Genomic DNA, 27,827 nt, shown 5'->3' with positions numbered 1-27,827 from the left:
CTTAGGTTCTTTTGAAAATTGAATCTATCTTCAATTTTCCAGGTATTGCTAAGAGAAATCTGAGGCTTAGGGATAGTTAAAAGAGAGAGAGAGAGAGAGAGAGAGAGAGAGAGAGAGAGAGAGAGAGAGAGAGAGAGAGAGTCGGAAAGGCAGCAAGAAAGAAAATGCAAGGTGGAGCTTCTATCAGTTGTTTCAGAGTTGAAACATACAGTAAATCCTCTCCACCCACATGGAAAATACTTTAGCTCGCGCTAACTTCAGCAAACGAATTATTCTAAGTATCCCAACCTCCAGGATGCTAATATGCAGGTCCAGTGCTCCTAACGGCAAGCCACTTCCAGTCCTAACTATACATCTCTGTTTCAGAAGTCACGAGGCCAATTTTCACAGTTCCCCTAAGATCCTGAGTTTGTGTATACATTCATTTCTGTGTAAAAAATTCTCTTTTCTGCTCACATCAGTGCCCTCAACTGTGTACATAAATGGATGCCACTTTTAGCAGCACCAAAATTGTGTGCATTGTATGTTTTTATTCGGAGACGCCCCAGTGCTGTGGGCATGAGTGGGGAGGTGGAGGATGAGTGAGTCTGGGGGACAATGGGAGGCTGGGGGATGTGGTCTTCACAGGCTAACCACTGAGGTTCTACAGAACATAAATCTCAGTGACCTGTAGAGACACACTGAAAATAATAAATAATAATGAGTGCAGGAAAAGCAGATTGCCTACTGTATATTGAGCACTTACTACATGCCGGGTGCAGTTCTAAGCTCTTGACAAATATTATTTCATTTGATCCTCACAAAAACCTTACGAGATAGGAACTATGATTATCCCTGCTTAATAGATGAAGAAACAGAGGCTTCTAGAAGTTAATAAGTGACAGAGGCAAAATCTGAACACAAATTTGTCTGACTCTCAAGCTTATGCTACAAATTGAGGGTCAGCGAACTACAGACCACAGGCCAAATATGCCCCCGATGATTTTTTTGGCAAAGAAATTTTATTGGAACACAGCCACGTTCATTGGTTTACATACTGTTTATGGCTGCTTTCATGCAGAGACAGCAGAGGTACGCACAGGCTATGACAGACACCCTGCGGCCTGCAAAGCCAAAACAATTTACTATCTTTAAGATTGCTAAACATTATCCCATTTAGCTGTATTTCCTCCCCACATTTTTTTCTGCTTTTGTTCTTTTTTTTTTAATTTTTATTTTATATGGAGTATGGTTGATTAACAATGTTGTGTTAGTTTCAGGTGTACAGCAAAGTGATTCAGTTATACATATACATGTATCTATTCTTTTTCAAATTCTTTTCCTAGTTAGGTTGTTACAGAATATTAAGCAGACATCCTTGGGCTATACAGTAGGTCCTTGTTGGTTATCTATTTTAAATATAGCAGTGTGTATATGTCAATCCCAAACTCCCACATTTTAATAAGGAATCAAATTTTGAAACAAACTTTCAAAAAATTTGTATTGCCATCTACATTCTGTATGCTTTAGAAATGATTTGTACTTTACCAGCCCAGAAAGCATAGGTTGGGATTAGAATCAATACATAATCCATGAGAAATGATTCCTGATTTACAATTATAAACTAAGGAGTAGAAGTAAAGGCAAAAATCCCAAACAAAACCAAAAAAAAAGCTCTGTGGAATCCTCAGTGACTAAATGAACATTAATACTATCAGTTGAACTAAAAAGTGTTAAAACCATCTATATCATACTATGTGGATTTTATTTTTAAAAAGCTATATTTCTGTTTTTAGCAATTATGGCAAAATTTAGAATTTGAAGGAAAAAAAACAGTAAACTAGTAGACAAAAAGAGTGAAGAAACCAAGTTAAATAAATAAATCTATTTTAAAGAAAAATATATATGCTTATACGGACTTACCTGTCACAACCAGAAAAAGCCACAAACTAACAACAGTGGAAGGGTAGATGAAACAAAGGTCGGTAACAAAGACTATGCCTTACAGCAAAGGCCTTGGATTTTGCCCAGCTCTAAATTTTTCCAAGGGAAATTTATTAAAATTCATCCCTTCTGTTAGTACATTTCAGTTATGGCCAATGAATAGTATAAAATGATATAAAATGGAATTTATATACTATAAAATAATATAAAAAATGGAATTGGGATGATTTTTTAGAAAACTACCTTTCTTCAAGGAGGAATTTCACATAAATGTATATAGAATTTCTCCTGGAAAAGGAATGTTGCTTCTGTATATAATCCAGTTGACAGACCCAAAGTGAAATTTTACAGGACAAAGTTCTTGTTTTCTCTAAATATTTTACCTCTGTCATATACAAGTAAGTAAGGAGAAATAAAACATTTATTTTCTAACAAGTAAAGAGAAATAAAATATCTTTTCCAGTATTTTAGCTTCCCTTGGGTTAATTAGCTTCACAGTCCATACAGATGGGATATGAGTTAGAAGATCCCAGTCTAGTCAAAGCCCTTCAGTCAAGGGGAGAGAAAGCTTAGGTAATCTTCAACACAAAGTGAGACCTCTGGACTCCCTCCTCTCTTAATGCTATTTTGGTGCTGAGGTCTCCCAGGCCCGTACTGTACTGTGTGCAGCAACTAATGGGACTAAGGAGGAACGTGTGTGATGTTAGCAACAAGCCCGTGGTTTGGGGAGGTTGAATAGAGTTTATCTGGTGTTTCCTTAAGATACTAGGAAATCATTCCTGGGCCACTGGGGAGGGTTACCACCACTACACTGAATAGAAAAGACAGCATGTGTCAGGTATTTCTGTTATTTGTAAATGCTCTCTCTGTAATTAGACGGGGAAAATATTAGGATAATCTTTTAGTCTACAGATTGGCAATCTCATAAAAGCAATATCCCATGGAGAAATGACAGCTGTTGTGAGGATGTGGATCAAGTACAGAGCAACCTAAATTAAAGCACCAATGAGAAGAGCTGTATTTCTGTGTAGGGCAAGTGGCACACAATATATTTATTTATACACTGGTTATTTTTAAGACAAACGCACCAGATAATTTGCAACTGTTCACTTAAGGTTTGCACTAAATATCTTCCCTTTCTTAAGGCTCCTTGTTTCCAAATATTTATGTAAACTTCTGATTTGAATGATTAACCTATTCTATAAGAAGAAAATAAAGGCAGTATCTTGAATACCTTCTTTTTTAAAAAAAAATTAAGCTGAAGCCTCCTGTATCACTCTAAATAAATGGAGGAAATATTAGTGGCTACATTTGGATTATCTTTAAAAGGAGCTACAACTGTTGATAATTCCTAGCTGTATACGTGGATCTATTTGGTGAAGATTAAACTTAACAAACTCTCATATAAAAGCATTTTTGTCAATTAGTTTGTCCAAAAAAGTCTGTATCTTAAAATTACTTTTACAAATGGAGGAGCAATGGAAGCTTTTGGACCATTGCCTTAGTTGTGAAGACATCATAAGCACCCCAATATTATTTTATGCCCCACATTGTTCCAGACAGGAGAAGGTTCTCCACTGCACGAGAAAACCACAGGACACAAACACATCCAAATCACACCACAAGGGGCACTACCACGGGGAACACAACAATGAGACAACACATGGGGGAGTCAGATGCCAAGGGTCAGCTCACACGCCAGGAACCAAACAGAAACACTCTGAAACGCAGAAAGATGCTTACTCTATTCCCCACCCTGTGCCTCCAAAAATCACCCCCAGGGCCAGAATGGTGCCGGCCACGGCACCTATTAGCCTGCTTGTGGCCATGCTCACTGTGTGGAGGGAAAACGGAAATTTTTTTAACAAAGGAAATTAATTACACACTGATTTCACTAACATACACATAATCCGTTCAGGAAATGCTTTGAAAGTCAGTTAAAGATTGAGATCTTTGCTTTAAGATGTGAAGTTAAGATCTACATACACATTGCAAATATTTGAGGATGATTTTGAATTTATGTTCAAATTCCACAAATGCTACTTAAAAACATAATCTTTTATAAATACTTTAAATATGGAAATAATCCAATTTGAGTTATAGGTCCTACACGGAGTGAGATAAAATTAAAAATTAAAATCTGTATTTTGGTTATGAAAGTAATAAACCATTACTATGCTTTTTATAAACTTCTCAAACCATGAAATATGCCTAAGAAGCTATATCTTCTTTAAAATTCAGATCTTATTCCAGTTTTGTGAAAATCCTTACAAATTTAAAACAGAATATATTTCAAATGAACCACATTTTTACCTGGAAAGTTACTTTATCTGGAAAAGTGTATCTCAAATAACCTGCAATGTTTGGGACACACATTGTATTGGGACATTTAGCTTTTGTTTATAGTCTCCAGTGTATAAACTACGCGCTGAGAGAAAGTTAGGGTCTCCGGGCAACTGTCTTAATTGCTTCAAACCATGCAGTAGCGGATGGCTGAGTGGAGACACTCCATCCCCGCACATCACGACTTCTGTGAATAGCTTTGGCAGGTTGCAAAACGGGCCTGGAATGAGCACAGGTCCCCAGCGTTCTCTGCATGGGCAAGATGAAGTTTAGCATTGAAGGAGGGAGGCAGGTTATTCAGGGTTGAACGTGTCTGTGCGGCTGTGACTATACATGCAAACCTGTGGACAAAAATGCACTTTAACTCACATTTCTATGTGAATCAAAAGTACTGGCTTCAATCACTTTACCGATGAAGACGGAAATTAGCTTCCACAAGGCTGCATTCACACAGATTGTGTGTTATGGGAAACAAAGAACTATGACTCGAAGTCACAATTTTTTAAGGCTTAATATTGGGCTTGTTAACATTTTGAGCTAAATATTCTCCCAAAGAAGAGAGGGGACCTTGGTGAGCAACTGGGCAATTGCTTCATTTTATCACAGAGCAAATAATCTGAGTGAGAGATTCTAGCTTTATCATTAACTAAGCACAACCTGAGTTGTTCTTAAAATAACGAAAAAGATGGGGGACACAACAGAAAACAGAGAGAGTCTATGGAGAGCATTGAGGGGAAAAGAAAGAAGACCAACATATAAGGTGGTGGCAATGTTTTCCAAATATGACAGTACATTATAATTCAAAATAACCTAACTGATGGCTCAGATTTCCAAATTGTGGAGGTAAATATTGGGAAGAAGGGTATTCTAGATCGAGTGCCTTATTTTTTCTTTTTTTGAGTCCTTAAAAAATCATTGCTTTCAGAATACTAAATTAACCAGGATACATCATGTTATCATTTTTTTTTCTTTTTTTGCTTAAGTTTTAGGCATTGGCCCTCAGACCCGAAGTACGTGAGAGTACTGTTACCTCGTTAATTCTTATATAAGTTCTATGTGCTAAATTACAGGAAACACACACACATCTCTGTAAAACATAATGATAAATGAATATTTGTTATCTTTATAGTAACTGTATGAATGATGACTAAAAATAGCTATTTTAAAAGGCTTTTTGTATTTGCTATGGATGTAATTTCTCACTGCAGAACCGAGAGAATTAGGCAATCAATCATGCAGGTGTTAGAAACAACCAGAGGAATAAGACTTCTACAGATGCTTCAACTATGTATTCAAGATAAACAGATATAGTCTTTAATCTCCCCTGAGCAAGAACAATTATCTCCAATTCTTAACTGACGAGTAGTCAACACCAAAGCAACATAAAAGTAAGTGGAAAAATAGCTTTTTCAAAGGTATCCTCTCCTGTCTTTGCTCTCCCTCCCTCCCACTACTTTTAATGGTGGTACACTAAAAATATATGTAAAATCCATTTCATTCTTATCAAGATACTTGACAGGGTTATCTCAGTAGGTAGCGACTCAACGTGTTTTCAAACTGGAATGAATTCACTGAGTGGCTCACAGGTGGGTGGATTTGTACAGGGGAAAATATTCAGAAACCAAGGTCTCAGCTGCTCTTCACAGCTACAAAGAGTTTATCTTCTCATTGAAAAAAAAGTCCTTGGATCTTTAGGGGCCTATGATCTAGTTTCACTTCTGTAAGAATTTATTTATTATGTGACGGTATTTGTTCATTCACTCATTCATTTGTTATCTACCAAATGCCTTTTTTTGGGGGTTCCAGAAAATATGGTGTAAGAGTAAGGGAGCAAACAACACAGTTTGGTTAAAGATTAAGTATAGTATTTATTTCTAATCTTAAATTTTAACAAGATAATAAATCTCTGCAGAAGGAACTTTGGTGCATAGAGTACAAATGATGGCTTTGATGCCTCCTGCCTTTGAAGTATTAAAGGATGCAGGATTATAGCCCCTTTTGGTTCATTGGAATCACATAGATGATATAATGCTTTTTGTTTATAAAGCTTTTTGTTTCAGAAAGTCTCTAAAAGCAAGAAAAGAAAAAAGCCAATCGCTCAGTTTCAAAAACACAATTTCAAAGTGTCTGAAGCATGACTAGTCTGTGGAAGAATTCTACGTATAAAATAGAAATTCCTAAGAAAAGGAAAAATTTCATAGTTCGTATCTTGATAGTATATACGTCTCAAAGATTCTACCTCTTATCACATATGATAGCAGGGACGAAGATTAAAAATAATAATAATAATCCAGTAAAAAACAGAAAGAGGAAAACAAAAATGAAAACACACTGCTAAATGTTAATAACATAATGCTTCCTTTGACAAGCAATGGATCAGCTAATAAGCTTAATCATTAGCTGTTTTATTTTTTTCACCCTTTCTACTTAGTACTGCTATGAAAACTAACAGCATAACTTAACACCCAGCTTTAACTCAGGCTGTGTGAAATAACAGAAAGAAAACATTGGGCTGAAGATCAGGTGATCTACGTTTTATTGTTGGCTCTGCACCTAACTGGCTGTTAACCTTGCTAATTTAGTTTTCTCATTTTTACAACAATGGGTCTGAACTGAATTGCCACTAAGGCCCTTCCATCTCTGATCCGATGACCACTGTCATGATGAAAGGGTCTGACCAAAGCTTCCCAGGACCGTTCTTTGCCCTTATATATACCAATGAAAACATTTGATATGTTCCAGTTTCTTCTCTTTCCTCCTACAATGGTGCTGCAAACCAACCAGTGAGAAAAGTTCCATTGTATTTCATAATAAGCACTGCGCAACGATGCCTACACGTTACAAAAATTACTGGTACTTGACGTGGTTCTCCTTACAGCAGGTGGAAATTCTAGGTCTTCTAAACAGAGTTCAAACATATTTTATCCTTGTAGAACAAACCAAAATAATTTCTTTCAGGGAGTTCAGTGGAAACAGGTTGGGAGAAGAGGGACCCAGAAAAGTCTTCAAATGTAAAATGAATGACAATGTAGAAAACATGAATGAAGCAATAGTGATAGAAAATGAAGTAATAGTGATAGAAAATCTTTTTTAAAAAGTCCTCGCCCACATGGTTTTTGCATTGAGATCCTATTTCTTGTCTTATAGTAATTTTGATTTGAGAGTTGGAGCAAATAATCTAGCATGCTTTAAACAGTGGGTTAACAGTGGACAACTTTAGCGAGTACAGAGTGACTTCAATGGCAATACTTTCATGTGTGTTTTTCATCCCTACCTAGAAGGAGAAGTTGAATTTTTATTCTTCCAGGAATGTATAGTTAAAATGAAAGGAATACCCAAAACACATTGGTTCATTTCTGACTTCCTCAAATCAATGGAAACAGAGTCACAGAATTCACCTTTATTTTTTACTAATTTGGAATTGATCCAACACCAGACCAATTCAATCATGAGAAAGAATGTAGAGCACAAAGTTATAGAGAAAAACTTTGGCACCTCATACAGCTGCTGAACCTACAGTCAAGGAAGTACTGATTGTTTCAATACCTTGAGTTCATTACTTGTTACTCTTCAGCAAGGCAATACAACAAATGGATTCTGAAAAATGGAAAATCAGCACTACATGCACCATTTCACTTCCTTTATATATTCCCAAAGAGAAGGGATGTGATATTTATTGAGTGCCTACTATGTGCAAGGATGTGCTGACTTTTAAATAGTAGAGAATCAATAAATATTTGCTATCTGGATTAAAAAAAAAAGTAAAGTACCTAGTTTCTCTTTTACCATCTTCTTTTAACCAGAATATCAAAAATCTACAGCCAAGTGTTTAAATTTTTATTTCTGTTGTTTCCCATTTTCCTAGTGTATTACTGGAGTTTCCTATAGAGGCTGAAAAGATATAAACGACCGTTATGGATAGAGCCATTATTTCGTTGTTCTAAAATTGCTTGACTTTTCTGGAAACCTGATAATTTACAATAATAACTGCTCTTTGTTTATATCAATTAATGGCTTTTTTTCAAATGAATCAAGATTATTAGAGATTCATGAGGATTTTAGAAATTTTAGAGCCAATTGGTAGGTTTACTCAAATGATTCCACTGTCTTCATTAAGAATTAAAAAAAAAAAGAAAATATGCAATAGGAAAGAAACTTACCAGAATGCTAACATTGATTACCTCTGAGTTGCCAGATTAAGAATGATTTTTATCCTCTTTTTAATCTTTTCTGTATTTTCAAAATTTCCTACAATAAACTTGAATGATCAAAAAGGTTATCTTTAGAAGATAATGAAAACTAGCACCACATGAAATGGAAGACAGCAAAACAAAACAAAAGGCAGCTATGGATATTCTCTCCTCTAGAATGTAGTCGTTTACTTTATGCTTCCAAGTAAGTTTTCTAGGCACAGGTGAGTGAAGGAACGGAGGATAGAGAGAACCAGACAATTAATTATCCCCTATCCTACATAATGAAAAAGGACAAAGTCGAAGCCACTTTAGCTCTGCTCATCTGTTCAGGCATCCTTATACATCACTTGAGGAAACAGCATCTAGATCTTTAAGAGAATCACAGACATGCTATGGCGAGAAAATTTGGAAAGAATGAATCTCTCCTTCTTGTCAGAGCCTAAATCTTCTCTAAATCTAAGTTCTGAAGGTGGATCCAAGAATTTTTTGTACTAATTTTAAAGTAACGAAAGACTAAATGTAAAAGTGGAATTGGTTCCTTTTTAGAAATAGAAGGAGAACAGAAATAGACTGTGAGGGTGTGCTTGTGATTCTTAGAGAATCTTAATATCACGGCATATTAAGCAAACTCATGAGAAGTGTTTTAACACACCCACTCCTACTGAACATTACACATGCACCCAAATCAGCCTAAATCTCTTCAGGAATTGAGAACTATGGAACTTCATACGCTTTCGAAGTCATAGTTTCCTATATGGGCAATACTGAAGCTCAGAGAGGTTAAAGGCACTTTCATCCAAAACTAAGCAGATCAAAATGACACTATTTCTATGTGTATTTTTCCTACCTGCAGGAAAAAAAAGCATGATAGTTATTTATAAACTACTGTTAGCAGTACCATGAAAACGAAGAACCTGATATACAATGCCCATTGGTGTACAACATTCGTTCTAGTAATTTTTTGGTTTCTCAGGTACAAGGCTATAGTAAGCCTACTGTAACTGATGACTTCTCTAGATCTTTGAAAATCATAAAATGGGTTGGGAATGGGAAGAATAGTGAGAAAGTGACTATACTTCACTATCTGAAATATGAAATCTGAAATATGAAAGTGACTATCATATTTATGATGACACAGGTTACATTATAACACGATGTAAAAAAAGAGAATAGGCCTGAGTTTGGGCACTTGGGTCCTGGTCCCAGCCCTGCCTCTGGTTACCTGAGTAACCATAGTATGTCACCTGACCTCAGGGGCTGAGAGTTCCCATCTACAAAATGTGGGTGGTTCCAGTCAGAATGGCCATCACCAAAAAATCTACAAACGATTAAAAAAAAAAAAATGAGGGTGGTTCTAGATGGCCACTGAGACTCCTTCTAACTCTAAACTCCTTTTAATGGCTGGTTAAAACAAAGTTCCAGATCTTTCACGTTTTCCCTTTGAAGTATTAGAGGTCTATGAAGTATTCCAATTTCTTCCTAATCAAAAGTGTGCTTAAACAGAGCATGGAAGACTACAACTTCCTTCTGGAAGGACTCAAGTAGTGAGGAATGACCAGAGTCTCATGTCAATGAAAAAGAGTTTATCTATTAAAAACACTGGCATAGCTTAGACAAACTATAAAATGATTAACATTTGTGATTATGGAAGAAGAATGAGGTTTAAAGGAAAGAAAGGAAATTGGTATATTTACTTCTTCCCAAGCTCAGCTCTAGGCTAACGGGTAACAAACATTTTTTTTCAATGTTATATTACAAGAACCCTTAATTCTGTAGTGATATGAATCATACATTTTAACGGCAAAAAGAGATATTCTTATGTGTCTCCTGTCAAATCTATGAAGTTGTTATATTGGCGCCACTGGAAGAGTACCAATGAATTCAGTATGCAAGGAACTGAAACCGAAATCACACAAACCCTTGGGTCCTTCGTCCTTCGGGGGGTGCAGGCTCCTAACTGGATCCCGGATACTGCAGTCTGTCCCTGCCCAGGTGAAATCACAGATGCAGGTGGCTTCATTACTGCACACCTGTGAAGAACAAAGAACAGAGATGCGCCATTTTCACTGCACTTGGTGGAATAATGGTGATAAATGTAAAAGGGACATGGAACAAGGCAAAGGCTTTAAAACCCATTGGGAATTTAAAAAAATTTCCCATGGTTTTGAATACTAGACAAGGGGAAACAATGTATAGATCCAATAGTTGGATGATGGTTTTTTTCAGTTAATTATAGAAAAATCAAGAATAAAAGGAAGAAGTTTTTAAATTAAATGTTAATTACTCGTGTTGATATTATTTAAGTACACAAATGTCTGACAATGTAGAAACATATATGCTTAATTCAAGAAATTAAGCGATACTGGGTTTAAAAGGCATTGCCAGAGATTAAATACCTGGAGGCCTAAATCACCAATGCACTGCATTATCTCACCACGCTCAACACACAAGTCATTAGTTGGCACTCTGCCAGCCAAACACACACCCTCCCACCTTCCCTGCCTGCCCGCGGTATCACTCCTCTCTCAGTCAGCCAGGCTGAAGACCATCCTAGAGCCATCTCTGTCCCTTTCTCTTCCTCTGGGGACCAAGCAGCATGCTGGAACGGATGTGTAATTTAGATGAAATAAATAACCATCCACAAACTAGAGACAGAGTAGGTTAAATCCTCATCTGCCTGTGAAATACATTCGCAGATAGATTATTTAGAGATGATAAAATCGAATTTAGGCTTATTGGAATAAGAGCTTTTTAATCTGAAATGACATAACACCATGATTATGATTAACAGGCTGAATTTAACCCTTTTTTTAACAAGATAAAAAAGTGGGAGGGGTAGTAGAGACTCATGGGCCTTTTTAAAGCAATAAATTTTATGCTTTCAGAACAATAACTGAATAACTGAGAGGTCTGCCCAGTGCTTTTACTTTACTGTAGCAATTATTGAATATTTACTACATTTACTATGTGCTGGGTACTTATGCTCAGTGCTTTGTGTATAGCATCTCATTTAATACTCACACTAGCACCCTGATGGCTGAGAGAGGTTGAGTGACTTGCCCAAAGTCACTGGGATAGAAAGAAGCAGAGCCAGGATTCAAACCCAGGATTCTTTCTAGCCACAAAATCCATGCTCTTGATCACTAGGCTGTACTGCCTCTCAGTGAGCCTATGATTTCAACCAAACACGAAATCATAGTCATTGGGCATAAGTTTCTTATGTCTTTCTACCTTGTTCTATGACATATCACCTGTTTAGCTATCTATATTTTGGATTATTTTTACCTTCATTGCAGCATCTTCCTTTGAGATGATCACTCTGAGTTTCTTCATGTCTGTTTTTTCCATTTCAGAAGGCTGTTTAAATTCTGAACTACTTTTCTTTTACTAAACCCAAGTTAAATAATTATTAAAATGTGCTTTTAAGTATTAAACCTCGGTTTGCCAGGAAGCATCTGCCCAAACACTTTGTGCATAGAATTAAAGCTACATGCAGTTGTGAGTAGAGAGTCCATCTTCTCTTTGGCTGCCAATGGTCCAAGCATAACCGTACAACTTTAAACACGTGAATTATAGCTGTGATCCAACCTCTAGTCTAGTGTGGTCTTGCACACATAGATACTCAGTATGCATGTTGAGTAGCCGGAAGGCAGTTACTGAGAGGGTGTAAATTATTGTGAATGGTACAAAGCAGTCACATGGGGTCTACAGTTTCCTTAGGAACCACATCAATTTTCTTCCAACCCCTTGGATGCCAAGCTATCTCTAGAGACTGCAGTGACTACAAATAGCCAGTGGTAAAAGAAACAACAAAAATAAAACCATATCAACACATATAGGAGTTATTCTTAGCAGATAAGGATACTAAGGAAATAATCATAGTCAGTGCATAGATATTAACAACAGTCACGGAAGGAGAATGGCTGAACTGGAAGTCCAACCACTGTGAAGCTGGAGGATGCCAGACAATGTTTGGTATCCTCCCACTTCAGATTTGGGCTGGACACTGATGCCTACTTACCCCATGGCCGGAACAGACTTTACCCTTGGAATCGAGAGGGCAGCTGCTCATATTCAGGGCCTGAATCTGTAGGCACTTCCGATCTAAACACATCATAGATGGGCCACATGGCGTTCCATCTTCTACATAGCCCACATCTGTATCATCATCTAAAACCACATGAGCACCACTAAAAAGAGAAGAATAGCCATACAACCATTAGCACCAGACTTAGAAATACAACATCAGCATGAATGAGGTTTGCTCTTTAGGAAACTGAAGAGGCTGTCAGAGGACATGGATTTCTTCTAGCATTTCTCTACCTTTCTCTTCCTTTCCCCCTCTCCCCACCTCCCCTAAATAAAAGAAACCGTCTTTCACTATCACTGCAGTTCATCAGAACAAAAAAAATGTCATCTGCACAAAGTGTGTTCTAAATCGTCCCTTGTTTTCAAGACCAACATTAAAACTAGGGGAGAGGTGTGCATGCGAACAAGATGAGCAATCTTATCATTAGCTCTTCAAGACTTTCAGCTGTCTCACGATGCAAAAAGGCAGATGTTGAGCATAAATAGCAAATGAAAATATTTTTTAAATTATTACTTTAGAGGATTGGACTATTCATGATTGAAAAAAATAAGCCGGTTCCTCTCTATTGATACATATAATTCTAAAATCTCAAAACGAAGGACAGCTTGAATTTGAATAATAATCAATGTTATAATTACTAATTAAGTACCTTGCTGAATATTTTTAAAAGATGCTAGTTTAGAATAAAACAATATAATTTAACAAGGTTGTTGTATCTAAAGACATGCAAAAATTTACACATTCAAAGGAAGCTTCTGTGCATCAAAGGAACTAGATCTGAGGACTACAAATTTATTCCAGGAAGAATCTTATTGTCTATGACACTGTTAGAATAGCCTTTAGAGCCATTTAAAAGACAGAAAATCAGCAACCATTTGACCAAGACAGCAATATCCAATTTGGTTACCCAATCAATTTACTAAATTCTATTCAAAATTACTTTGGGATGTTTCCAAATCTTTCATTCACTCATATAAGATGAAGGTTTGCTATTTGGGGAATACTAGGGATAAACATTGCAGACCCTGAAGGCAATTCTGTAGGGGGAAATCCCAAAAGTCTTTTGGGCAACGACATTTATCATCTGAATGAGGGCATAGCATCTTAGAATTACGACTACTTTAACGGGAACAATATTTATTTAAAATATAATATGACTCCCAGTGTTCAGAAATAAGCCTCATATCTTCTGTGCCTTGTACTCACAGATAACTGAACATCAAATGTCTGACTACAGCTATAAATAATATTTTAGTGTATATTTTCTATATGTGATTAGGCATTAATTAAGCCATCTTCTAAACCAGACACATGCTACATAGAGTATAGCTTAAATTCTTTATTTTTTGTCACAAAAAATAAAACACACAGTGTTCAGAGAGTGACATATTTCAATGCTCAAAACTTCAATCATGTGTCAACATGAATACCATAAAATTCTACTTTTAAGATTATAATTACAAGGAATGTCTCCCTACTAATAACTGGTATAATTTTTAAGCAAATATAATTTGCAAATCAGTATATAACTTTGTTTTTTAAATGACTTTCAACATGCACAGTGATAATAAAATCTAAGTTACCATTTCCCTTGATTTTTCTAAATTTGTAATTCTCGCGATTCATTAGGTTTTCCAACATTTAATGTGTTACCTGCAGTCAATCACCCGGCCTTGGTGGTAGAAGGAAGTTGGGATGATCTCACCCTGAAGTTGACCAATACGTGGAGCTCGAGTAAGATTGGTACAGAGTAAAAATCCACAGAACACATCGCTGAACATATTTTTTTTTTAAAAAAAAAAGAAGAACAAGACAGGAGGAATCAAACTGAAAAAATCAAAACTATTCAGTCTATAAATATTTTTAAATGGGAAATATTCCCTTTTCTTCTAAATAAAAGCATTTGTTCAGATATTGTTGGTTGGCGAAGACTCCCTCCTTCCTTGCTAACAGGATCACAGTTTCTTTGGGGTAGCAAAGGGCCCAGCCCTGAAAGATGGCTCATGACTGGTGTCTGAGTTCATCATGGCACCCCCATTTGCTACACCCACTTTCCTAGCCATCCCTCCTTCCCACCTCCTGGAGGTAAGAGCGGCCCCTAGGTGTTGAGATGTGAGGAAAAGGCAGCTAGGGATTGCTGGGGAGAATTCTGTGCTCTGGATGAAAGGTTAGAGCCTGACAGGGAGAAGACCTTTTGCTCCTACCTCTGCTTCCTGCCTTTGAGTGTGGAGCCTTTGCATTTGCCTTGCAATCGTGAATTCACAAATGTAAAGACACAAATTGAACATGCTAAGCATTACAAAGAAGAGGGGCAGAAATCATCTGGGTCCTAGGCGACATTGTTAAACGACTCACCCACCATGAGGGCACCTACCTCCAGCGAAGTAAACAATGAACTCCTTAAAAAATGTGCAAAGAATTAAAGTGGCACATCACAAAAAAGGACATCCATGTCCAAGAAATGCATGGAAATGTACTAACTTCCATTTGTAATCAGCAAAATACAAATTAAAACCACAATAATAAAGCAGTTCACGCCCAGCAGAATACATAAAAGTAAAATGTCTGATAATACCAAGTATTGGTGAGAATGAAGTACAACAAAATTCTCATATACAAATTCTCGATGGTAGGGTTTACTAGTACAACCATTTTAGAAAAGAGTGTCACATCATCTGGTAGCACTGAAAATATACATCCCCTATGACTTAGCATTTTTTCTTCCAGGAAAGGCCTTAGAAAAGTATGTGCAAATGTGTGCTAAGTTACATGTATCGGAATGTTCACAGCAGCATGGTTCCTAATAGCCAAAACATGGAAACAATCTAAATGTCTATCAACATAGAATGGAGAAACAAATCAAGGTATATAAATATGAATGAAAATGAAACAAATGAACAATAAATATGAACCAATAGCTACACATACCATGGAAAACTCTTAAAATAATGAACTTAAGCAAAATACAAAATAATACCTGAGATATGATTCCTTTTATATAAAGTTACTGAAACTTTAGGCAAAATATACTGTTTAGGGCTGAAAACTTGGGCAGTAAATCTCTAAAGAAAAGAAAGAAAGCAATTGCCCGAAAAGTCAGGATGACAATACCTCCAGCAGAGAGACATAGGCACTGTGAGGAGGAAGGATACATTTCTGGAATGTTCTACTTATTGATCCACATAGGGGTTACATGAGAGTTCACTTCACATTTATTTGGCAAAATGTATATTTGTATATTAATCACTTTTCTATGTTATATTTCCCAGTTTTTTAAAGTTTAAGAAAACATGCATTTATTTTCTTTAACTCATTGGTGGTTGGCTATTCTACTGCCAAGTATTCAAAAGTTATCTTCTACAATGATCTGATACAATGCCTCCCAACTTTTTGAATTCACAGAGGCACAGAGAAATGATCAGATTTGTCTATGACATTGATTTAATGAATGAAGCTAATCAAATCCAGAGGTGTCCAACCCCATGGATTTTGACTATTTTAGTCCCCATTTCCTCCCTGGCACCTCGAGGACTGAACAGATCAGAACATCTATAACTCACTCATGAGACATCAGATGGGAAGTTCTGTTCTGTTATTTTGGTTTAACTTTAAATTTAAAGGTAGGCCTCATCTACCATCAAAGACTACATAGAATGGCAAAGTTTCCTAAAGTACGTTAGAGACCATTAACTAGAGAAATAAAACTTCCCTTAAATCCTCGCTCTGCTTCAAAATGGGAGAAGAATCCTCACTGTTATGGAAGGAGAACGGAGGAGCTTTGGTGTATCACTTAGTGGTCCCATAGATCCAAGTCATTGAGTTAACCTTAATAAACTATTAAATCACAAGTTTAACTTTCCTCACCAAATCAAGGGAAAATACTACCAACGTGCTCTGAAAGTATCTCACTTCCTGAGTAAAGATGCCTCCAATATGCACTGACTAGCTACTTTTTAGAAGGGAAAACAAAACTCTAATACAGACATTAGATGTTTAATTAAATCAAATGGTGTTACATTCGAGAAATAATTAAGTATATATATTACTTCACTTTAAATGGTCCCTCAAATTATATATACAGGCTATATCTTTTGCTTGTAGAATTCCATGTATACTAGTACATTCATAGGCCTTTTCTGCTAGCAAAAGTAGAGCATTAAAACCCACTATTAACTTAAAATGCCTTGGCAAAGTATCTCTTCAAAACAAGCTTCAAGTAAAATACAGCATGCAAGAACTTTTCTGAATTTTACAGAAGTGGTGTGAGTCTGTACCACAGAAATAGTTTAGTTCATAGCCATTTGCCTCTAGCTATACTAACGTATTTTTAAAATCCATACTTTAAAATTTTAAGTAGTCCAATATTTATTAAAAAATCAGTAACATTTATTTTGTGCTCATTTTACATTTGGACCAGGGTTTCCAAGTCCACTCACTACACTCCCAGAGCTGACCACTCACTGTTTACTGCACTGGATCCATCGGTCTCCATCCTTCCCGCAGTTGCCTTTCTCTGTGCCTTCTGTATTCAGCTTTTCATAACAGAATTTGTCAGACCCCGAAGCCTCTTTTGGAGATGAGCAAGAAAAGAGAATTAATTTTAGTTCTCTTTGCTATCCATAACTGGGAGGGTGCCAGTAAATATTTTAAAGACTGATGTTTCAGAAAAAGGAAAAAAATTCCTAATTTGTAGCACTTGCCAATTTCCATAGTGTAAATTTCCAGTGTAATACATGGCTAATTTCAAACTAAGACTATGATGTCAACTGGCTTCTAAAATTCCTGAAAATTTAACCAATGGCTCTTATAAGCTAAGGACAGCTCCAACACACCATTCTTTTTAATTTGGGAGACAAATTTATTCCCAATTCTTGGTGGTGGGCTTGAGGGTGGGAGGTAGGATTAATCATCAGCAGGAAGTAGTGAAGTGACACAGAGAAAACTAATATCATTCCTAATCCTGCTTTCTATTAATATCAGTAGGCATTATAAAGTCTGAGCTCATTGAGATTTTACATTGGCACATGGATTTTGATATTTAAACCTTTTTAAAAGACAAAAATGCCTCTATTATCTTTCCCTTGTCAAAACTGAAGCACTGAAAGTAAATCTTTCAGTTAAATGACATTTGCCAAACACTGAAATCACTTGTGCATGGGTCCTAGTCTCCTTTTGCGTGCTTTCTTTTCCTGGTGGGTGACCCAGCCTCTGCCAGCAAGGCAGAGCCATTTCTCTCTCTTCCGGCCTGGCCCTCATGAACTGAAGTTCACTGGCGAGGCACTACAAATGTCAGGAAGAGAATATGTGTACTGACATGTAGGGAATGTACTGAGAAGTGCGACCATGTACCCGAATCTCTATCTGTCTGCATCTCAAAAAGTACTTGTGTTTCTTCACTTCAAACTGAGATAATCAATTATAGAATTTAAAAAAACAACAACAAAAGTCTGGTTCTATCCTAGGGTAAAAGAACAGAAAGCTAACTTGAGGGGGTGAATGTTAAATCCAAGGTACAAAGAAAATCAGCCAGTGGCTGGATAATAAGCATGACCACTGCACTCAACCCAGTCTTTGCAGGTGGGTGTAGCATCCCTTCTGTCACAGCCACAATCACTGATTGGCACTTTTTGGTTCAGGTGACAAGTCCCCAACATTAGCAGTTGTTTGCTGTGGTTTTGTGACTAAGATTCACCATTCTCTTCAGCCTTTTCTAGTTGTTTGTTTGTTTGTTTTTTAATCACCCCAAGCTGTATATCTCTTTCAGCAAGACTGGCAGTGAAGAATATTAAGAGAAACCTGTGTGTGACCAGCAAGCAGGAAACATGACCTACTTGTTCCCCAGATGTACTGACACTGGTTATCCCGTGTCTTGCACTCCCCGTTGTAGCAGCGGCCCTGAGGACAGAACATATGTTATGAGGCACATGCAGCCAGTTCCATTTTCCCCAAAACTCTCACTGCAAGGTCTCCTTTTCATTGTTTCAGACAAACTTGTTTTCTTTTTCATTCGGTACCCTAATACTTTCACAGTGAAAATAAAAACCATAAACACCTTAAGAGAAGCATAAGAATGACAGTTAAAATTTAAAACACAAAACATACCTCATAGTACAGCTCTTCAAATCCAACTAACTGTCTAAATTTTTTAATTTTATGAGAAAAAAATTGAGACATTTCTTTGGGTGATACCAATATGATTTTTAGCTTTTTTTGCATGTGAATGGTTAGGATATAACATAGCTTCAGGAAAAAAAAAACCCACATTACAACAGATTACCATATTTTTCCATCAGAGACAGGCTGAAATGATTAAAAGATAGTCACAACTCAATAAATTAGGCTTCTAATTCTTCAGCCATTACATTTTTTTCCTCACCCTCAATCTGGACAGTTTGTACCCAGAGATAAATATAACATGTTTGTATTTTATACGACATAAAGCAACTCTGAATTAGAAGACCACTGCAATAATTTACTGTTGTTTGAATTGCAATTCCCTATCAAAATTACATTTATCAAAAAAAAACCACCTTGAAATCTAATCTTTTTATAAAATCCCATTTAAAACCTACAGCCCAGCATACCTGATTTTGATTGCATGCATATCCATCTTGCTTATGAAGATTTGGTGGGCACTGAAAAATATAACCTTTTTAGTTAACACTCAGCATGTGAAGTATATTCAGATTATGTGTACAATATATTAAAATGCAAAAAAAAGTAAGCATGGTTTTATTATTGTGAATTGTGTGCTACAGATCATTCATATCAGTAAAAGTTATGATAAGTATTTTAAAAATGCAAGCATGGTGACTCTATAATTAGGAAAACATGAGTAACTCTTTGAGTAGGTCATCCAAATTTATTCTGCAATTATTGGTAAAAATGAATCAATCAATTAGGTCCATACAGTGGGTGCTTTTTATGTTTCTCCGTTTTCCATGAGATGGGCTAAAATAATAATTTACGTTCACTTGCCTGTGGAGTTAAAAGTAGAAGGGATTAAAATGGATAATGAAGGGAACAAATCAGCCTGTTATGCAGGAGTGGACACGTTCAGGAACTAATTTACAAGACTTCGCTCAGCCCTGTGAAAATGTCCAATTTGCATGTGACACCCATGACGCTCACCTCAAGGCCACATTACTGAGAAAGAAGAAATACACTGCCCTTCAACTCAATATAAGTGCTGTATCTCCATTACATTTCTGACCTGTTGAACTACAGATTTGTTACTAGAGCAATCATGATGTGACAGTTCTTTCTTTTTCCAGGTCTATTTATCAAATCATTTTTTATAAGGAAAAATAAGGAAAATTTCATTTTCCCCCAACATTACCCTGAGTAAATTAAAATTTTTACTTTCTGTGTGTCTCATTTACCACATTTAAGAGAGCTAAAAAAATTAAGTCAAGGCTCTGCTACAGCATTCAAAACAAATACAAAAAGGGAAAAAAAAATACATGGGTGTGGCAAGTGAATAAGAAACATAGCAATACCCACTGAGGTCCTCCCTTAGTTTTCACCTTCTCAGTAAATGACAGTCCCACTCTTCCAACTGTTCAAGGCCAAAACCATGGAGTCATCCTATGTTCCTGTCTTTTTCTCACACTCTCCTTCTATTCCATGAACAAATCTTGGTAGCTTCTACCTTTAAAATATAATTGCAATCTGACTTTTTTCCATTTCCACCGCTAATGCCGGGTCCACACCACCACCATCTCTCACCACCATCTCTCATCTCTCTGATGATGCAACAGCCTCCAACTGATTCCCCTGCTTCCACTCTACTCTCCTTATAGGCTATAGAGCCACCAGAGTGTCCCTTGAAAAACCTAAACCACCTCATGTTGCTCCTCTGTTGATGGCTTCCCCATCTACTCACTGGCCTTCCAAGTTCATCATGATCTGCTCCTGTGCCGGCCCCATCCTCACCTTCATCTCTCTGACCTCATTCCTACTCTCTGCCATAAATACCTGACTCGACGTGAATGTACCAGCCATGCTGCCACCCCACGGCCTTTGTCCTTGCTCTTCCTCCAATCTTTCCCCCAGATTTCTGCCGGGCTTGCTCTCTCACCTTTTGTAGGACGTTGCTCAACTATCAGCAGCTCAGAGAAGCCTTCTCTAACCATGCTCTTCAAAACTGTAACCTCCTTTCCCATGCTGGCATCCTCTGTTCCCCATTCCCTATTTTTTTTCTTCTCCATAACATGTATCACCAACTGAGGATCCGTGTATTTTACGTATTTGCTTGTCTTTTGTCTGCATCCTAATGCGAGCACCATGCAGGCAGGGATTTTCTGTCCCTGCTGCCTCCCCAGCACCTAGAACAAAACTGGCTCAATTATAATTGAGACGGTGCTCAATGACTATTGGCTGACTGAGAAAATAAATAAATGACCCACACAGATACGATTAAGTTCTTCTATTCTGCAACACCAAGGTGTTTGTCATGGTCACTACAGAAAGGTAACAGAACTAATTTAGAAGTGCGAAGAAGCAGTAACTTAGGAAGGAACACATCGAGATTAAATGCTTTGGTTCTACATCTTTCTAAAGAACAACTGACTCTCACACAAGCTTTCATTCAACCTAATGGTAACTCTTCAGAAGATGTAATTATCAGCATGAGAAGCTGGTTTACTGGACCAACTGCCCAGAAACAGAGATCCCTGGGCCTCTTTCATCCAAAGCCACTCAAAACACCATCATTTTCTTATTAATCAACTAACATTAATTATTCACTTACTCCAAGATGAAAACAACCATGCCGGACAAAAATGCAAAAGAAATGTTGCTACTAGAATAGGTACATCAGGGGCTAAACAATTTTCATATTTGACTTTTGCGATGTTTCAAGAGGAAAAAACTAGTAGGAGTCAATAATTAGAGAAAAAAAGCTCTTGTTATAAACTGTCACAGCTGCATGGAAGAAGATTTCTAATCAATCTATTCTTCGTTTAGGCTAATAAAAGTCACTTGCCTATCACTGAAATGTTCAACAAAGGAAATTACAGATGTCTCTCGTTGTCTGGAGATATTTAAAGCAGAGGGACCATAAATCTGTGTACTTTATTCTGCCTGTGAGCAGAGCTCTGGATTCGGTCTCTAAATGCCATTTGAGCCCCCAGTTTTATGCTGTGCAGGAAGGTCCAGTTGAGGCCGGCTTTCACAGTGCGATAGCCTTTAAATGTACTTATTTTGAATTGTGCTATACTCCCATTTTGATGACATATTTCATAGTACTAACAAAACACATTCCCCACATCTTTAAAAAAATATCTTTATTGTAAAGTCTATGGCAATTCAAGAGTTAAAGGTTGAAATGAAAAAACTATACTTTTAAAAGAACTGAACACACAGAACCAAAACCATATATGATGGGTATAAAAATAGCATTATTCTACAAAACTAAAAATATAACTCAGCGAAACGGTATATCAAGAATGTCAGTACACTTGTCATAAAACACTGAATCCACAATTCTTACATTCTGCCACTATATTATTTAAAAATTGCAGAGAAACCTATTTACATATTTATATATAAAAACAGATATGCATAAAAATCACAGAAGAATAACAGCCTGGATAGAGTTCACTGTACCATTCCTTTGTACCATATCCACTTGAATCGAGCCTCAGATGATACATATCGAAACCTTCAAAAAGGTTAATTAGGAACCTTTGTTTTCCCCTCCTCACGTTTCCTTCCAGGGAGGGGAACTCAGTGTAACTCCAGTTACTCTCTGCTCCTGTACTCGATTCTCCAGGCAGGTAGAGTGAACGGTTGGGTTAGTTGGCTGGCTGATTTGATAAACTTGAGAAGAGTAACTTGGCCTTCTGGCCCGGTCCTGCCATCCTTCTCCTGCCTACTCACATAAATCATTCTCTCTCTATTGCTCCTCCATGGCATACAAGGCAAGGGCTGGCTCTGCACCGACAGGTCATTCCAGGCCCAATTTTGTCAATAACATGTTGCTATAGCCTGAGTCTGGGATCTATAAAGAGGCCCATTTAGCCCTCACACTAAGCTATGGCTTTCAACTTGGCTATTTGCAATAGCAAAAATGATATTTTGGCTTCTAACTGTACTCTATCAGAAGCCCTACCTGGCAATAGGTAATTCCACTCCTGAGAATTTGTCCTAAGGTGCTAACTCCAAACAAGAAACACTCTTAAAAATGCATAGAGATTCACGACCGTATTAATCATAATAATGAAATACTGCCAACAATCTAAATATCTACCACCACCGGATGTAGAAGTTACTGGTAAATCCACATGGCAGACTTTCATGCAAATGTAAAGAGGATATCTATAAAAACTGTGTCACAGCATGGGTAAATGCTCTTGAAATAACGTTAGAAAGAAATGAAGGTAGAATGAAGTCAAAAATTCTTACCAAGCCCCTCCCTGCCTGATTCCCGACTTCCTCTCTGACTTGTTTCCACTATTCCCCAGCTATCCCTGCTTTCATTCCACCTCTTGAAGAAGCCATGCTTCTGTACTCACTGGGGTTTTTTGCATTTATTTGCCTTTCTCCATCCAGCAGAATGCAAGCCCCATAAGAGCAAGGACTTTTCTATTTCAATTCCTCCCATATCCCAGCATTCACAGCAGTGCTTGTCACAGAGCAGGGGCTCCACAAATGATCATTTGAATGACAAATAAAGACATAAAACAACACGAGATAAATGTTTAAAAATTAAAGAAGGAATGCCGGAAGGCAACCTTAATGATAACGTGATAATTTTAATGTGAAGAAGATCATGCCAAAGTGTGTGGGCCATGAAGCCAGGGCTTCAAAACTGGAGCGAGACGGTGACAGAGCTCAGGAAGGGAGTCTTCTGCTCCCAATCCCATTTCAACCACAGCAGTTCTACTCTTCCCAGATTTCTACATTGGGCTTCCATCCAAAATTTTGTTGGTAAGCTGGGACGAAGTGAGAGAGTGGCATGGACATATATACACTACCAAATGTAAAACAGATAGCTAGTGGGAAGCAGCCGCATAGCACAGGGAGATCCGCTCGGTGCTTTGTGACCACCTAGAGGGGTGGGATAGGGAGGGTGGGAGGGAGATGCAAGAGGGAGGGGATATGGGGATATATGTACACGTACAGCTGATTCACTTTGTTATACAGCAGAAACTAACACACCACTGTAAAGCAATTATACTCCAATAAAGATGTAAGAAAAAAAAGAAAGGGTTTTGTGGCTTAAAAATGCTTGAAAATAGCTTTATCAGTGTCAGGGTACTGTTTTAGATGTGGGGACCAGGAAAGAAAAATCAATTCGTTGGATATAAGCAATATAAAGGGAACTAATTACGAAGGGGAAATTTGGAAGAAAAGAGATTTTTTAGGTCCAAAAAACCACAATAAACGTTCCTAAAATAAAGGCATGGGAGGAGCTAGAAATTACTAGAAAACAGAGCAAAACAAAACAAAAACAAAAGAACCAAATCATATTCACACACGTAATCCAAACTGAAAGCTTTACAATATGTATTTGCAAGTAAGATGCATTACCTAAAACTCAGTTTGCCATACCTGGCCAGAGTCTCCAGTGCAGTATTCGGTAATATCACACCCATTCACAGCATCCCGACATTCATATCCTCGCGGCTGAAACTGCAAATCAAAACTCAATATTAGGAACCAGTATTAATTAATATTTCAAAGAGTTAACATTCTTATATTCACCAACAATCATGACATCCTTTCATAACCACCGCCAAACTCTTTTTATGAATCAGCAGGATAGTTCCAGGATAAAGATAATACCCAAATACTACTCTGTGTAGTAAACATGAATCATTAACCAAGGCATTACATGTTCAGATTTCAAAATCCACTATCTCAGAGTATTATTTTTGGGAAACATTGCGATGACAATTATGCAAAGAAGAAACACTGGTGTGGCTTAAGACAAAAGAACAGAACACTAAAACATAAATATTTAGGATCTCTCTGAAGACTGATACGCACACCCAACCTGTGCTGATTTACCAACTAGCTTGGATATTAGTCTTGCTTTAGCTAAATATACACAGGCAGATTTCAATTAATTCATATGAATTTCCTTCAGTGATGCCAGTGAATGCCTACTGAATACAAGGCATTTTGTTTCTCTGGGTGGTGGGTGGGTAAAAGATGAAGGAAAGAGTCCATCATCTTCAAGCAATTATAATCTGGTTGGGGACATAAGCAAGTACAAACTAAGCTAGAATCGCCTAGATTACCACATGCATAATCCCTTTGGTGTTGGATAAAATTAAATCATATACTTTTATGGTTTTAAAGGATATTAGAGATTTTATAGATGAGAAAAAGGAAAATTTTAAAAACGTTTTTTTAAAAAATTAACCAGAGGTCTCTAAAGATGGAAGTAACTGTGTGTCCACACATACACAAGTTGTGCATATACACATATAAACATACATACATACATACATATATTATCTCCTTATCTAGCTTTCTTGCCTTTATAAGTGATTTAAAATATCAAATGTAAAAACATGAGCACTAGGTTTTCTGCTCAGGGTCTAAAATAAATTAGGATGTGTTTTAAAGAAAAAGGTTATAAGTAGGGCTTATTAGAAAAAGACCACAAGAATTGTCCCTCTTCTATTCAACTATTTAATTTGGTTTTCACTCATGATAGTAGAGCAATTCTCAATGTTTATTTTGGAAGGATTATAGATATATTTTCTTAGGGAGGTACCAGAGAATAGAATGGTTGGTAGTGAATCATAGTAAAGATAATCATTGTAACCCACAGAATTTGGATAGATTTATTGATTCTGCAAAATCGCCAGGCTAATATGTACAGTGTCGATCAACAAGTCTGTGACAAGTTGTACAAATACTCAATGTACACATTGAGATATTTGGCTAATATGTCAACGATAAGAAAGATGAAACTGTCAGAGAACTCACAAGACATGAGGTATTATTACAGCAGGGCCCGTCGCTGCAGTGGGCCCCATTGGAGAGAGAGCATTTCTTACAGCACAATCCATAGCATTCCTAGAGAAAACACTTCACGTGAGTAAGTGAGGAAACCTACCCACTGGTCATTCAACATGCTCTCCACATGTAACTTATGCCTAATCCATGTGAGGAGATGTATATAATAGTAAGCAAATCTTTTAGGAAAGAATGAACCACTTTAAGCAATGATAGATTCCTTCCAGCTATACTTCTCAGCAAAGTACGATCTTCTAAGAAGGGGCTTCTCTACCAAAAAGTAAGCTTATTTTTTAGCAGGCACCCAACCCTAGGTTAGCTCTGTTGTATTCTTAATAATCTAGTTTTACAAAGACAAAACTAATATACAACACAGAAAGAATTTTCATGAGTTAGTAAAACTTGTCTGAGATGAATATGAGCTATGAATTTTTAAGAGATACGAATTTGATTAGAGGAATCCATTAGGTTTCTTCAGACAGAGCCAACGATTAATTCTAACGTGTCTGAGCTAGGATTAAGCATTGATGAGAGAGCTCAGAATAAAGGCACTAAGACCACAATGACTGATGGGGCAGACTTCCCACTAACGCTATTCTTCTGCACTCTGGGTGGATGTGCTGAAGGTAGAAAAGATCTCTTATACCTACCACATGGATTCCACAATCACACTCCTCCCCAGCTTCCACATATCCATTTCCACATTCTGTGGGCTCAAATAGCTGAAAGAGATTAGAAAGATAAAGGGAAACCATTTTAATTCATCACAGAAAATCAACACTCCAATCAGGCTACACACATGGCCTTATAATCAGCTATCACGTGGTATTCTTCTGTGATCTGTTGTTATGGCATCTTACAAATGTGTCTGTGTGAGAATCACTTAATTTATTAATAACACTTCTAAAAAACATATTTTAAATGGGGTATTATCTCTTGGAGGATTCTCCGGTAGTGGGCTCCAGAGATGACCTCTACCATTAGAGTTACTTTTCAGAGAAATAAGCTGTCAAGAGGAATAGATCACTTTCGTATTTGCTAATGGAGCTAATACACGCTATAAGACTCACAGATACCTAATTTGTTGACTTATAACCAGGCAGCTGAGAAGATATAAAAACTGTCAAGAAGATAAAAATGCTTCATTCACAGCTAAATCTGATATATGCCATCAACTAAATGCAAATAAACTTAGGGGAAAAAACTTTTGCTGGAAATCCATGCCCATCATTCTCAGTGAAAAGAAATCTGCACCGTCTGAATCATATTAAGAAAATGTGCAGACATATGCACAGATGTATAGAAATTTCTCAATCATTCCGGGAGCAATGGTAGAGTCAAATTTCTAGAATAATCCACCCTACTGGTGCTATGAACTTGCTTGCCAAATAAACTATTACAGACCAGTTGTTGAGGCAGCTGATTATTTATAAGAAACACTCCTATTTCCCATCACCTGGGGCAAGATTTTTCTGTGTATATCTACTATACTCAGGTGAAGATTAGAAAAGGACATCCCAACCCAAATGCTCAGAGCCATATATATGACAGACAGCAGCACACACCCAAGGAACAGCTGCCCTCCCCTGAGTCCACCAAAGAAAGATCTGATCCTCCTTCCACTTCCAGGAAAGGAAAATTGCTATAAGGAGCAAGGAAGTTTTCCACGATACTTGGGTGGGACTTCCCCATGGGAAAATCCAAAGACTAAAATCAACAGTCCTCATCTCTGTGATATTTTGATCAACAGGGAGGAGAAAATGGAAAAGGGGAAGGCAGACTGGAACATGAGTAGTGCTTTGTATCAGGACTCCCATGTAACCCACTGTTCGATTTCATTCTTAGGACTCTTCTTCCATCCTGAGACAGGTCACTATCACAAACCATATGGCAAACATGGCAGTTGAGAAGGTTCCCAGAGCACAGAAAAGATGCACTTAGATAATGTGAAAATAACACATAAAACCTGCATACATACATCCACTGACTACAACACTTGGAAGAAAGTCAGTTCTTTCACACATACATATAAATTATTCCACTGTAATCCATAGCAGCTTTTAAAAATGTTTTCTATATATGTTGTTTAAAAAGAAAGAATTTCAGGGCTTCCCTGGTGGCGCAGTGGTTGAGAGTCCGCCTGCCGATGCAGGGGACACGGGTTCGTGCCCCGGTCCGGGAAGATCCCACATGCCGCAGAGCGGCTGGGCCTGTGAGCCATGGCCGCTGAGCCTGCGCGTCGAGAGCCTGTGCTCCGCAACGGGAGAGGCCACAACAGTGAGAGGCCCGCGTACCACAAAAAA

General features: G+C 37.4%; 1 protein-coding gene across 1 annotated transcript in view; it reads right to left on the bottom strand.

Moving 5' to 3' along the window:
* Positions 1-27,827, bottom strand: part of ADAM23 (ADAM metallopeptidase domain 23) — a 158,470-nt gene that overhangs the window by 9,698 nt on the left and 120,945 nt on the right. The window contains exons 17-25 of the mRNA XM_024738353.1: positions 26,175-26,246; positions 25,495-25,584; positions 24,106-24,186; positions 19,134-19,184; positions 18,381-18,444; positions 17,011-17,116; positions 14,203-14,322; positions 12,481-12,649; positions 10,378-10,489 (exon numbers count right to left, since the gene is read on the bottom strand). Coding sequence (XP_024594121.1) covers positions 10,378-10,489; positions 12,481-12,649; positions 14,203-14,322; positions 17,011-17,116; positions 18,381-18,444; positions 19,134-19,184; positions 24,106-24,186; positions 25,495-25,584; positions 26,175-26,246 — 865 coding nt within the window. The remainder of the gene's footprint in view (positions 1-10,377; positions 10,490-12,480; positions 12,650-14,202; positions 14,323-17,010; positions 17,117-18,380; positions 18,445-19,133; positions 19,185-24,105; positions 24,187-25,494; positions 25,585-26,174; positions 26,247-27,827) is intronic.

This window comes from Neophocaena asiaeorientalis, unplaced genomic scaffold, assembly GCF_003031525.2.
Source record: "Neophocaena asiaeorientalis asiaeorientalis breed wild unplaced genomic scaffold, Neophocaena_asiaeorientalis_V1.1 scaffold258, whole genome shotgun sequence".
Taxonomy (NCBI): domain Eukaryota; kingdom Metazoa; phylum Chordata; class Mammalia; order Artiodactyla; family Phocoenidae; genus Neophocaena; species Neophocaena asiaeorientalis.
The sequence above is the reverse complement of the archived record's forward strand: the minus strand, read 5'-3'. Positions and strand labels throughout refer to the sequence as shown.